The 13664-nt window shown below is 31.6% G+C and overlaps 1 protein-coding gene across 1 annotated transcript; it reads right to left on the reverse strand.

The window, feature by feature from the left end:
• Positions 1-1761: 1761 nt before the first annotated feature.
• Positions 1762-11583, reverse strand: LOC139509340 (E3 UFM1-protein ligase 1 homolog). Its single transcript, XM_071296134.1, has 4 exons — positions 11436-11583; positions 8466-8557; positions 6035-6246; positions 1762-2448 (listed from the first exon to the last, which is right to left on the reverse strand). The coding sequence occupies exons 1-4, from the start codon at positions 11478-11480 to the stop codon at positions 2303-2305; spliced, it is 495 nt and encodes a 164-aa protein (XP_071152235.1). The 5' UTR covers positions 11481-11583; the 3' UTR covers positions 1762-2302.
• Between the last annotated feature and the right edge of the window lie 2081 nt (positions 11584-13664).

Genomic DNA, 13664 nt, shown 5'->3' on the forward strand with positions numbered 1-13664 from the left:
ATCCCAACCTTCCTTTTGTTGTCATAAACCTTATGTTAAATTTTCATACATTTCTATTTACTTATACTAAAGTTAGAGTGCAAAAACTAAATGTCTTCGGACGACGACGTCAACGTCATACCAATATAGGACCAAAATTTTTTCATTTTTTTTGTGGTCGTATATAAGAACAGCCTAATTAATGTACAAAAAAATGAACAAAAAACAAACATGAACCCATATTTTCACCTAAATTAAGGAAACCATGGTGTAGTTACAAACTGTTGTTTCTAAACCCTTAACTGTTTTTTTTAACCCTAAACCCAAACTGGAACTGGTCTGACTTGCAAGAAATTCACTCTCTGTTATTGACAGTAAGTCAGGAAACTGTACTTCCGATGTTTGTTTTTGTTTAACATATTCATTTTTTCATTCATTGTTTTGTAAATAAATCAGGTCGTTAGTTTTCTCGTTTGAATTGTTTTACATTTGTCTTTTCGAATTGCTGACTTTACTACATTGGTTTTGCTCATTGTCAAGGTTGTATGGAGACCTTTATGCAGTTCATGTCCAGTGGAGAGGGGTCTCTGTGGCAATCATTCCACGTCTTATTTTTATATTCTATGCACAACCGAGCTATGTATAGAGAAGTGCAAAAATTCAATTTCCATATGAAGCTTAGTTTTGTTAAGCAAATTATAGAATGTATCATTTCTGTATTGTTTAAGAGATTTAGTATTACATCAGCTTTATTGTATCTCTTATTTACTGACAATAATTTTAATATTATAAACCATTTCTAATTTATGTAGTGACTTAAATCAATCCAAATAATCTACAGGAACTTTCTTTAAAATATCTTATTTGTAAGTTGTTTCTTTCATGTTTCTTGTTTTTAGTCTGACGATCGCATGTAAAAATGTTAAAAAATTGAAAATAATTATGTGTTTTTTAAGGTGTGTGCCATTTTTATAGCTATATATAGTTGCATCAGGTACAAAACATAGTTACGAATCGACCAGGTTACGAAATGACAAGCATTCAATTACAACAAAAATCGGCAAGATTTTGCTAGGGAATGTAAGTAAGGGTGAAGGAAAACACTGTTGATATCTTTTCAATGTTCACATAAAAAATAACAGTGCAGGAAATAGAAATGATTTTTTTTTTGGATAGGGGAAGCGGGAATATAAAAATTTTTTTTTTCCTGTTTAGTAAAAATTATGTGCGGATGATCAAGAAAATTAAATTGGTTTGGCCTAATATGGTTATTAGCAGACATAGCAATCCATACTCAGTGTTTTAGAGAGCTTTTTCTGTCAGAGTAATAACAACAAATTATTACTGAAAGGGAAGCTTTTTATGTCCCTATCTGGAATGTGGCGTAAATTTGTGTTTTACGTAAAAACTTATAGAAACCTCCATGGAGTCAAGATAACTTTTATATTGAAATATAATAAAGAAGATGTGGTATGATTGCCAATGAGTCAACTCTCCACACGAGACCAAATGACACAGAAATTAACAATTTTAGGCCACCCTTCAACCTTCAACAATGAGAAAAGTTCATTGAGCTTGAATTCTTTAATTACTCATTTATTATCACATTTCTTTCATTGATGAATGAAAGTTACCCTATCATTTTTATTTATTGGCCTAAAAAAGTTAAAAGAGGTCCTTTAGTGGTATTTATTAAATTTGCAAGTTGTAGGAAATTAATCCTGCAATTCATTGCAGTAAAAAAATTTAGGGTCATAAACACATATATATATATATTGGGTGTTTCAAAGCACCATTATTTATTTATTTTGTGTTTCTATATAATATTTAGGTTGCATGGTTACTTAAGGTTGTACCCAGGTTAAAAGGGGTGAACAATTGATTGGTTAACTTCCAGAAGTTCTGGTGACTTTTTTTTTCTCATAAGCAATGAAATGTTTTGTGAAACTTTGTCTATAGTACTGGACAGAATTAAACTTTACTCATGCCAAGTATTTCTTTATTTGACACAAAGATAAATTCTGCACAATTTTTTGAGAAGTCCAAATTTAACAAAGACTTATAGGGGAAAATCAATGATGGTATTTCACCTTAAAAGTAACTTCTTACAGGATATTTTATATTTACAATTTTATTTATGCAGAGTAGACATGGCATTCAAATCACTGAAATTCTATTGTTAATGGTAACTTTTAAAAAGCCTGTTCACCAAATATGTACAAAAGATATTTATATTGAACATAAATTTAAATCTGTTTTATATCATTTTCAATTATACAAATAATTCAAATCTGAGTGTATTGGATGTCTTTTTGTATATATTTTAGGTCTCTGCCACTGTAGATTTCTTTCCCATAACCACAACTTTTTTTATTTCATCCATTTGTAATTTAGCTTCTGACTCCAAGGCTGAAAACTCATCTTTCTTTTCTTCATTTCCTTGGACTTTCATCATCTTCATTATCAAATCTAAAAAAAATTAAAAAAAATATGTAAGAGTAGCAGGGCTGACAATTTGTAAAAGGGTATAGATTACATATAGGTTGATATTAAACTTTAATATCAACCTATATTTAATAATTAAAGTACAGCTGTAATGATCTGTGATTAGTATGTTTGATCAGTATCATGATAGTTGTTTAAAGCTTTGGGATACTTGTTAAACAGGATTTCTTGCTATTACGCAATACCTGGCAGGGGCGGATCCAGGATTTTGGAAAGGGGGAGCGAAGTTTTTAAAGATTGCCGAGTGGATGGAGGCGACATATTTTGGGGACCTTTTTGGGGTTAAAAATATAAAAATACGTATAATATGCACATTTTAACGGTTCCTGTCGTGGGGCGTGTACATTTTGTAGTTGCTGTAAAGTGTAAGGGTTGAACATTTTTGATGCTGTATTCTCTTTATTAATTGCCTATCATAAAATAATAGTATAGATCCAAAGCTATGTACTGATAAATTTGATGTGGGACTTGTCAGTAAAAAATTAGACATGGAAAATTCTACCCGTTTTGTTGTAAGTTAAGTTATCATAACCTCACAGATTTCTTGTTGTAAATAAGATTTACGCCTAGCTATTCAATGAAATTTAAAATACGACAGACACCAGTTAAAAAAGACAAAGAAGCAATTTTTATCCAAATGTTTGATTGATATGTTTCAACTAACAAAATTAAGGGAAGGCAGGGTTTTCAAATCAACCAAAAGCTACGAATGAATCTGAAATGACAACAAATTTATGAATGACAGTTAACAAATGGAGACATAAAGGCCACACCCAGCAGGCAGGTTGCAGTCTGGTCTTGAAAAAAAGTGTTTGATATATCAGTTCGGCGACATTCCTGTTAGACATGCAAACCCCTGCCACAAAAAAAATATGCCCATTTTTATTCATCATGTTCATTTAATGATAAATAATTCTGTTGGAAATTTTCATTTCTAATAGCAAAAACAGTGGACAAGATTATTGCTTTCAATCCAGTACCGTCAATTTTTTTATATAAGGCAAAAATCAGAGTCATTTTATTCTCTCTCAAATATCTCAGATTGTCTCCTCAAATCAAATGGTTCGTACCTTAGACTTTAAATATATCTAGAGCTTATACTGACCGGGGATCATTATTCAGCTATGTTGTTTTAAAATAGGCTGGGGCGCTTGGGGTTAAACATGTTTTAGTAAGTAATTAATATTTCCGTGTAACTTTTTTATGAGAGTGTAATAGTCTATAGAGTATTACTTTCTGTTTGGTGGAATAGTGAAATAGAAGTCAATACGTTCTTGCTCAATCCTATGTTGCCTTGGAGGTATCATGATTGTCATCCTCAGCCTAAGCAATGTGTTACTGTAATTTGGATTTCAAAATGACTGATTGATGTTTTTTCGACGCACTGGTCAACTCCAAAATAGCGAATCACATGACTTTGACAATCAGTAAATTACAGCGAAAAATATCTTTATGACTCCTTTATGAGTAAATTATTGTCGCATAAAAATTAAATACTAGAGTACACGGAAATGGCAAAGTTCATGAAGTCTTGTCTGATTAATCATTTTACAAAAAAAATAAAAAGCCAGAGCAAAGGGGGGTGACACCCTCTACACCCCCTCTGGATCAGCCACTGCCTGGTATTGAAACTTTCTGTAAAATTCATAGAGATCCATTAACTAAAGTTATTGTACATCCCAAAATTAATAACCATTTTTCCTACAAAAATCATGTTAAAAATGGTGTTCTATGCATAATTCAAAACTTTTTTTAAATTAAGATCTAAATATTCAAAAGATCTATTTTAAAATTATCTCCCATGGAAACATATTGTAATTTCATATATATACATATTAACATTTTTTAATTTAAATTTATGACTGATTATTATGAAAATAGAAGTTTTTTCAAAAGAAAAATAGTATGAAAGGTTAGTTTGGACATTTTTATAAAAATTTAAATAAACTGAAAAAAAAGTGGAGAGCAACACTAAATTCAATCAAGTCACAGTTGCTGTATACAAAATTTGAATTGTTCAAAATATCAAGGATTTTCGTCCAAAGAAATAGATTAACTTAGCTGTATTTGGCAAAACCTTATGAAATGTAAGGTCCTCAATGTTCTTTAAATTACAGGGTTATCAATAAGACAAGTCAATGAGAACTGGACTTATGAAAATCTGTTTGGACTCACCATTTTCAAAACTGAGTCCAAAGATGCATCAAGATTGAAATATTTTGTATAAACTGAAGACACATGTATATAATCTGAATTTCATGTCATTCCATTGCTCTTTTAGGTCATGGAGATTTAAATAATATTTCATATTGCAATAAAATATCTTATTCTAACTATTGGGAATAACCATGGCCAAAATTGAAATAATTTCAATTCACATTTCATAAAATTAAAGCAAGGTTGGAAAAAGTTCTTATTGTCTAAAAACATTAACCACAGGATTCACACCTTAAGGTTTACACCTCTGAGGCTGCCTACGACAACAGAATGTAGGATTGACCTCTGATGCTGTCTATGACAACAGAATGTAGGATTGACCTCTGATGCTGCCTACAACAACAGAATGTAGGATTGACCTCTGATGCTGCCTACGACAACAGAATGTAAGATTGACCTCTGATGCTGCCTACGACAACAGAATGTAGGATTGACCTCTGATGCTGCCTACAACAACAGAATGTAAGATTGACCTCTGATGCTGCCTACAACAACAGAATGTAGGATTGACCTCTGATGCTGCCTACGACAACAGAATGTAAGATTGACCTCTGATGCTGCCTACAACAACAGAATGTAGGATTGAAAAAGAGGGACGAAAGATACCAAAGGGACAGTCAAACTCATAAATCTAAAACAATTGACCTCTGACGCTTCCTACGACATCAGAATGTAGGAATGACCTCTGACACTGCCTACGACAACAGAATGTATGATTGCTGTTAACCTTCTGCAAAATAAATGTTACAGGCTCAATGCTGTCAGCTTTGTCTCCATAAGATTGAAAACAGAACAATAAAAAAATCACACACAGCAAAGTTTGAATCATGTCAACCAATTTGAAGTATTTGGGATTAACCAAGTGTAATATACTCTTGTCAGAAACAACCAAGTCTGTGTTTTGGTATTGAAACCCCAAAAATTTACTCATACCAAAATATCATGTACAAATCTTTGTGTCCTGTAGACGAATTCAGTTATGCAATTTGTTGAACTCTGTCATAAAGTTTCTGAGGAGTTGTGTGGCTATGCAGCCCCAGATGGAAGTTGTCAAGCCACACAATGATTCCAAACTAAAAACAGCCATTATACTGGGGAGTCATTTTGATCCTTTGCATACCAATTTTTGTGGACTTAGTGGGTATAGTTAAATGATGGAATTAAATGTTCAACGAATGACAAATTTACTATAGGCTTGTGTGCAAACCTCGGAAAAACCATGAAATTAAATATCCACTAACATACAAGTTTTCCTTAATCCATGAAAATTGGTACCCATGAAAATAAATGTATCCACAGTAACATGCCACAAAATAAAATGAATTATAGATACCCTGCTGGTTATGTAGTAAATCATATTTATCAGCCTCCATGTGTGATTTAAGAAACTCTATGAGTAGAGGAACACATTTTCCAGGAATATGGACAATATTCTGTGTATATGTATGGATTAAAATAATTGATGACAAATGTAATGCCACTGCAGGATCAGTCTCAGACTTTAATTGTTCCAGTAAAACTTGTCTCTGGTTAAACACCAACTGCCTGGAAAAGAAAACAATTCTTTAAAACATACGAGTTTGTGATTATTTTGTTTATCATTAACATTTTTGATTCCTCATTTTATCATACTTTACATTGCACCAGAAAGATTAGCTGTCTCAACCAGACACAACACAACTTAAACCATTATATGAACGTAAACAATATTGTCATTTGCCAGATACCATTTTCAGTTATCATGTTCTTATGAAGTAAAACACTTATTTTGCCATTGAAAGTTAGATTAATATAGACTCTCAAGTAACTTGAGTAAAGTACTGGAAGTGCATGAAGTGATCAAAAGTTGTAACATGCTACACACTGTAAAGCCAAAAGTTGATTGTGACCAAGCTTGCCAATTTTCAAAGTTGTTTCAAAGCAGAATTTTTTTTTTACAACAATAGATTGGAAGAGATGAGAAAAACTCACTTTATGTGAGCTAAACAGGAAGGCCTTGTCACAGAAAAAATAAACACTAAATGATATTTTTACTAGTCAACTCCCAAAGAAATTATCTCCAATTTAATGACCAAAATCATCTGAGGTTTGGTGAGTGGAAGACTCCATCAAAATTTAAATAGAATCCATGAAACACCTGATGACAAAGTTTTGTTAGAAATTTTGAGAATTATAACATTATTGACTTGTCAGTCCTTCAGTGAGGAGGGGTAAGAGGGGTCCTGATCCAGAAATCCCAGGCTTAAAAACACGAAATCCCCAGGAACCGAATTAAAATAAATATAAATCCCGACATCCCGAAATTCGAAAAAAGAATTCCCCGATCCCGAAATCCCGAGCTTAAAAACACCCGATCCTGGAGTCCCTATAAAGGTCCTATCCCCCTCTTCAGTCCTAAATCAGGTCAAAAACATTATAATCCTAATTTTTTTTTGGCAAAGTAGACTTGAGATGGTTTTTGATATGTTCAGTTATAAGTCATAAATCTTCTCAAGTGTTTCAAAATTTTAGTTTAAAGCTTTTAGTAGGAGGTTATATAAATCCTGAAAAGCCTTTGGACCAAATTCATAGCCCTATTTTTTAATAATTAAAATTTGTGTTTAAAGTTTTGTGTTTGTACTGATTAGTACTGTACTGCTTGACTTTATATATAAAAGGAAGTTGTGGTGAGAGTGACAATGAAACAAATACTGTATAGCAGGTAATTTTCAAAGGTGAAAAATTTTGCAATTTCCATTGAATAAGTATATATGAAGTATTTTGGCGGTTATTATTTACATTTGTTATACATTTTTATCAATACCTTTGCATGTGCACTTTAAAAGTGGCGGAATTTATTTGGCGATTTTGTTCTATCCACAAAAAAAAAGCGAGAATTTACAACTCGCGAAATTACCCTCTATAATACAGTATCCACAATAGACTTAATAACACATAAATTAACAACTATTGTTCACCGTAAGGATTCAACAATTAGCAAAGTCCACACCACTTTTAACATCTAATAAGAAAATGATTTCTTGATAAACAAGATAGATACTTGGCTCTTTCAAATTTTTTTCTTATCTAAATTGAATAAAATGCTTCGCTGAATGCAGCCTGATATGACCAGAGAGGGTGAACCCTGAACAGTTGGGGCAAATTTTGGCACAATATTGAAGCTTGATACTGTCTGAATTTTGACTATGAAACGATTACCCCAAAACTCAAGCCTTCTCTTTGTAGTATAAAACCTTGTAGTACAATTTTATAGAGATCCATACTTAAACACAAGTTATTGTCTAGAAACTATAAAAATGCTTGTTTTTGGCCCCTTTTTTACCCCTTATTCCTGCATGTTTGGGGCAATTACACCCAAGACTCAATTCTAGCCTTCCCTTTGTGAAATGGAACCTTGTGGTACAATTTCAGAGAAATCTATACACTTACACACAAGTTATTGTCCTGAAACTACAAAAATGCTGGAGGTTGGCCCCTTATTCCTAAACTGTTGGTACCATAACTCTAAATTCAATCTCAACCTGCCTTTTGTGGTAGTGAACCTTTCTGTAAAATTTCAGAGAGATCCATTCACCTAAACTAAAGTTATTGTCCGGAAACCGAATGTCTTTTGACAACAACGACAATGACGACCCTGTCAGCTTTGACTTTTTAAACAATTTAAATTTATTGTAAGTTGCTTAGTGTAATAAACTTTGAATAAAACTTTGTGCACCTACAAATGTACAATTTATTCTAATTTTTTCTACATTTGCATATATTACCTTTCTTTTTTCTTGTCTGGTTTTTTCAGCATTACTCCAAGATGTTCTGGACTACAGATTATATTTAACTGGTTGTTAAACTCTTCTAGAGACTAATAAGAAAACAAAAGAAAGTATATAAAATCTGCAAAACATACAATTTTCCCCACCATTTAAAACCACTACAATATGAGAGTATGTTTAAGACTTTTAGGTTTGAAGTTGGTGACTATAATTTCAATACTTATAAACATATACAGTATGAACATATTATACTTGTTTACAATTTGGTGGTTGACTTTTTTTTGTTGAAATATAAAAGTAAATGTTAACTACATAATATAACATGTAAATGTCCCCTGGGTTTTATGCATAACTGTACTAATCCCCCTGCAATTGTGACTTGGATGGAGAGTTGTCTCATTGGCATTCATGTCACATCTTCCTATATCTAAGTAGGATAATAATTACTCTAGAAACTATAATCTTGCAAAATGACAGTTTTAAATAGCTTGAAATAAATGAATAAGTTTTTTAATGTATCTTCCCAAAATTATCCAAATATGACAATAATAAATGCTGTAAATTCAGAGATTATTGCGAGGTTTTTATTATTACGAAAAATTATGTGTAAACGCAATAATTAAAACTCATATTTTGTAATATCTTATCAGAATTAAGCAGGATTTTTCTCAAAATTGTAAAAATTAAAATCGCATTTAAGTTTAAAATGACAAAATCGCAATAATAAATGAACGCAATAATTTCTGAATTTACAGAAAGTATTTCTGGATATTTTTTTAAGTATATTCTACGACTAAAATCTTATTTTCAAAATGAATAATAACTACTCATTTAAATACATCATAAAATATCAAAATGTAACAAAAGGTGCTTGTTATCACTGAATGATAAATATTGTTTTAATTTATCAGTTGGTAGTAAAAGTGAATATACATTGTATATTGTATAAAACAATGATTTAAGTTGATTCAACTACTATTCTGGACAAAGAAAGATAACTCCAATCAATTGAAAATTTCTTGCTATTGCACAATATTGTGCAATTAGATATTTCTTGCTATTGCGCAATACTGTGCAATTGAAAATATTTGCTATTGCACAATACTGTGCAATTGAAGATTTCTTGCTATTGCGCAATACTGTGCAATTGAAAATTTCTTGCTATTGCACAATAGTTATCAAAAGTACCAGGATTATAATTTTATACGCCAGACACGCGTTTTGTCTACATAAGACTCATCAGTGACGCTCAGATCAAAATAGTTAAAAAGCCAAACAAATACAAAGTTGAAGAGCATTGAAAAATTTCTTGCTATTGCACAATACTTAATATAATAATTTTGGATCCTGATTTGAACCAACTTGAAAACTGGGCCCATAATCAAAAATCTAAGTTCATGTTTAGATTCAGCATATCAAAAAGGCCCAAGAATTTAATTTTTGTTAAAATCAAACTTAGTTTTATTTTGGACCCTTTGGACTTTAATGTAGACCAATTTGAAAACGGGACTAAAAATTAAGAATCTACATACACAGTTAGATTCGGCATATCAAAGAACCCCAATTATTCAAATTTTGATGAAATCAAACAAAGTTTAATTTTGGGAACCCGATTTGGACCAACCTGAAAACTGGGCCAATAATAAAAAATCTAAGTACATTTTTAGATTCAGCATATCAAGGAACCCCAAGGATTCAATTTTTGTTAAAATCAAACTAAGTTTAATTTTGGACCCTTTGGACCTTGATATGTAGACCAATTTGAAAACGGGACCAAAAATTAAGAATCTACATACACAGTTAAATTCGGCATATCAAAGAACCCCAATTATTTAATTTTTGATGAAATCAAAAAAAGTTCAATTTTGGACCCTTTGGTCCCCTTATTCCTAAACTGTTGGGACCAAAACCAAAATCAAACCCAACCTTCCTTTAGTGGTCATAAACCTTGTGTTCAAATTTCATAGATTTCTATTTACTTATACTAAAGTTATGGTGCGAAAACAAAGAATAATGCTTACTTGGGCCCCTTTTTGGCCCCTAATTCCTAAACTGTTCAGACCTCAACTCCCCAAATCAATCCCAACCTTCCTTTTGTGGTCATAAACCTTGTGTTTAAATTTCATTGATTTCTATTAACTTATACTAAAGTTATTGTGCGAAAACCAAGAATAATGCTTATTTGGGCCCTTTTTTGGCCCCTAATTCCTTAACTGTTTGAACTAAAACTCCCAAAATCAATCCCAACCTTCTTTTTGTGGTCATAAACCTTGTGTCAAAATTTCACAGATTTCTATTAACTTAAACTAAAGTTATAGTGCGAAAACCAAGAAAATGCTTTTTTGGGCCCTTTTTGGCCACTAATTCCTAAAATGTTGGGACCAAAACTCCCAAAATCAATCCCAACCTTCCTTTTGTGGTCATAAACCTTGTGTTAAAATTTCATAGATTTCTATTCACTTTTATTAAAGTTAGAGTGCGAAAACTAAAAGTATTCGGACGACGACGTGATAGCAATATACGACGAAAAATTAAAATTTTTGCGGTTGTATAAAAAATTACTGATTTCTGTTTACTACATGTAGTAAGTTTTAAAATTTATTCTATTAGTGAACAAAAATTAGTAAATTAACTATTTGAAACTTAATGTTATTAGACACACAAAGGAAACACTTGAATATAATTTGTTGAGCTCATATCAGCAACAGAATCAGGAAGTGTTGAATCTAGAAAAAGCCTTAGTCAAATAAATAGACCTGTAGGTGACCTTCTGCTGTTGTCTGCTCTATGGTCGGATTGCAGTCTCTTTGACACATACCCCATTTCCTTTCTTAATTTTATGTTGTCGTGACAATGGTGCAAACATATATCATATACAAGTGATCAATCTAAAAATGCTTGTTTAAATAAAGCCCATGTACGTTTTTGTAATACTGTAATATAATATTACACATAAGAGTAACAAACCTTTCCGTTGAGAGATGTGTGAAGTTTACTCAAAATTTGCTGCATGTTATCTGGAAGTTTAACAATTATTGCAGCTCTTCCCTATTAAAGAAATAAGACATACAATAAGTCTTAATTCGCTACAAATAAATATATCAAATCTTGTTGGTAAATGTCAAGAAGTTTATCAAAAGTATCTGTTATCAAAATAACATGGTTGTTACAGAGTAACACAATGTCTAGTTAACTATGCAGTATACTTATCTCAAGAGTCTTTGATTTCATGCGTAATTAAACCAATGCAACTATTATCTGTTATATTCAAACACTTTTAACGGTAATAAAATATAATCAAAGCGCGAAAGCGCTGTAAAGGCAGTTAATTACAGGTTGTGTGTATTTCTAGTCCAGTTATATCATTATCTTCCATAGAACAGAGGTGGTTTGCAGTATTTAAGATTTAGAGTTCTCTTGTACCTAGTTCACCTATATCTATAGTCTACTGTTTACAGTATATTTTCTGTACCTCGCCATGAAATGCATTTTTAAGACATAAGAACTTTTCCTTTTTAATGTAAATAAAACTATTTTTAATTATTGATTATATACACAAATTCAATTACTCCTATCCTATGAAAAATAATTCACAAAGATTGACTAGTCTCCGTTCTGTGTGTATTGCTAGAACATCAAGTAACATAATGGTTAATGTACATAGTAACATGTCAACTCTTTTGAAGACAGAACTTTTTTTAAATTCTCCCTCCAAGCAAAATTATTTTTCAGTATAAACATGATAAAGTTATCTACCTGTATTAATGACCTAGAGACTCTCAAGAGCCTGTGTCGCTCACCTTGGACGGTCTATGTGCATATTAAACAACGGACACATATAAAATGACAAAATTGTGTTTTTGATGATGGGGATGTGTTTGTAGATCTTTCTTTACTGAACATTCTTGGTGCTACAATTATCTCTATCTATAATAAACATGGCCCAGTATTTACAGTTGAAAATATTTTATAAAAAATTAACAAAAAATACAAAAATTTATGAAAATTGTTAAAAATTGACTATAAAGGGCAATAACTCTTTAAGGGGTCAACTTAAAATTTTGGTCATATTGACTTATTTGTAGATCTTACTTTGCAGAACATTATTGCTGTTTACAGTTTATCTCTATCTATAATAATATTTAAGATAATAACCAAACTCTGCAAAATTTCCTTCAAATTACTAATTTGGGGGCAGCAATCCATCAACGGGTTGTCAGATTTGTCTGAAAATTCCTGGGCAGATAGATCTTCACTGAAGAGACAATTTCACCCTATGTCAGATTTGCTCTAAATGCTTTGGTTTCAGAGTTATAAGCCAAAATCTACATTTTACCTGTATGTTCTATTTTTGGCCATAGTGGCCATCTCGGTTGGTTGACCGGGTCTAACCACACATTTTTTAAATTAGATACCGCAATGATGATTTTGGCTAAGTTTGGTTAAATTTGGCACAGTAGTTTCAGAGAAGATTTTTTGTAAAAGTTTATGGACGACGAAACCAAGTGATGAGTCAGGTCAGGTGAGCTAAAAAGGAGTTTTTAATCAAGGTAACAATGACATCTGGTGGCCATAAAAGCTGTCTCATTAGCATTTTAACCACTTCCCATATTTGCTTTTAAGACAATAGAAGAAAATTATTCAATGCAAAAACAAAACTTACTTGTAAATATGAAATTCTCTTTACAGTATGAGTTTTTCTCATTGTTGGAGATTGTACAGTAGTACAGTCCTGTAACTGCTTATACCCATTTCTTATCCCCTTTAGTTTGATAAACTCACAGAATATCATATATTTACATTGTGCCACATCTCCTTATTTTTATATGCATTACAATAACATGAACAATTGTAATTCAAATCTATATATCAAAGCAAAATGAATTTCACTACTTTCATTCATGCATCCTTTAGAAAAATATAAGTTCTAAAATGACACAATATATGTTTATTTATATAAAAATAATATTTAGTTTTCGACTCTTAACAGGTATAAACAAGAATGTGTCCCCAGTACACGAATGCCCCACTCGCACTATCATTTTCCATGTTCAGTGGACCGTGACATTGGGGTAAAAACTCTAATTTGGCATTAAAATTAAAAAGATCATATCATAGGGAACATGTGTACCAAGTTTGAAGTCGATTGGACTTCAACTTCATCAAAAACTACCTTGACCAAAAACTTTAACCTGT

Source organism: Mytilus edulis, unplaced genomic scaffold, assembly GCF_963676685.1.
Source record: "Mytilus edulis unplaced genomic scaffold, xbMytEdul2.2 SCAFFOLD_2301, whole genome shotgun sequence".
NCBI lineage: Eukaryota > Metazoa > Mollusca > Bivalvia > Mytilida > Mytilidae > Mytilus > Mytilus edulis.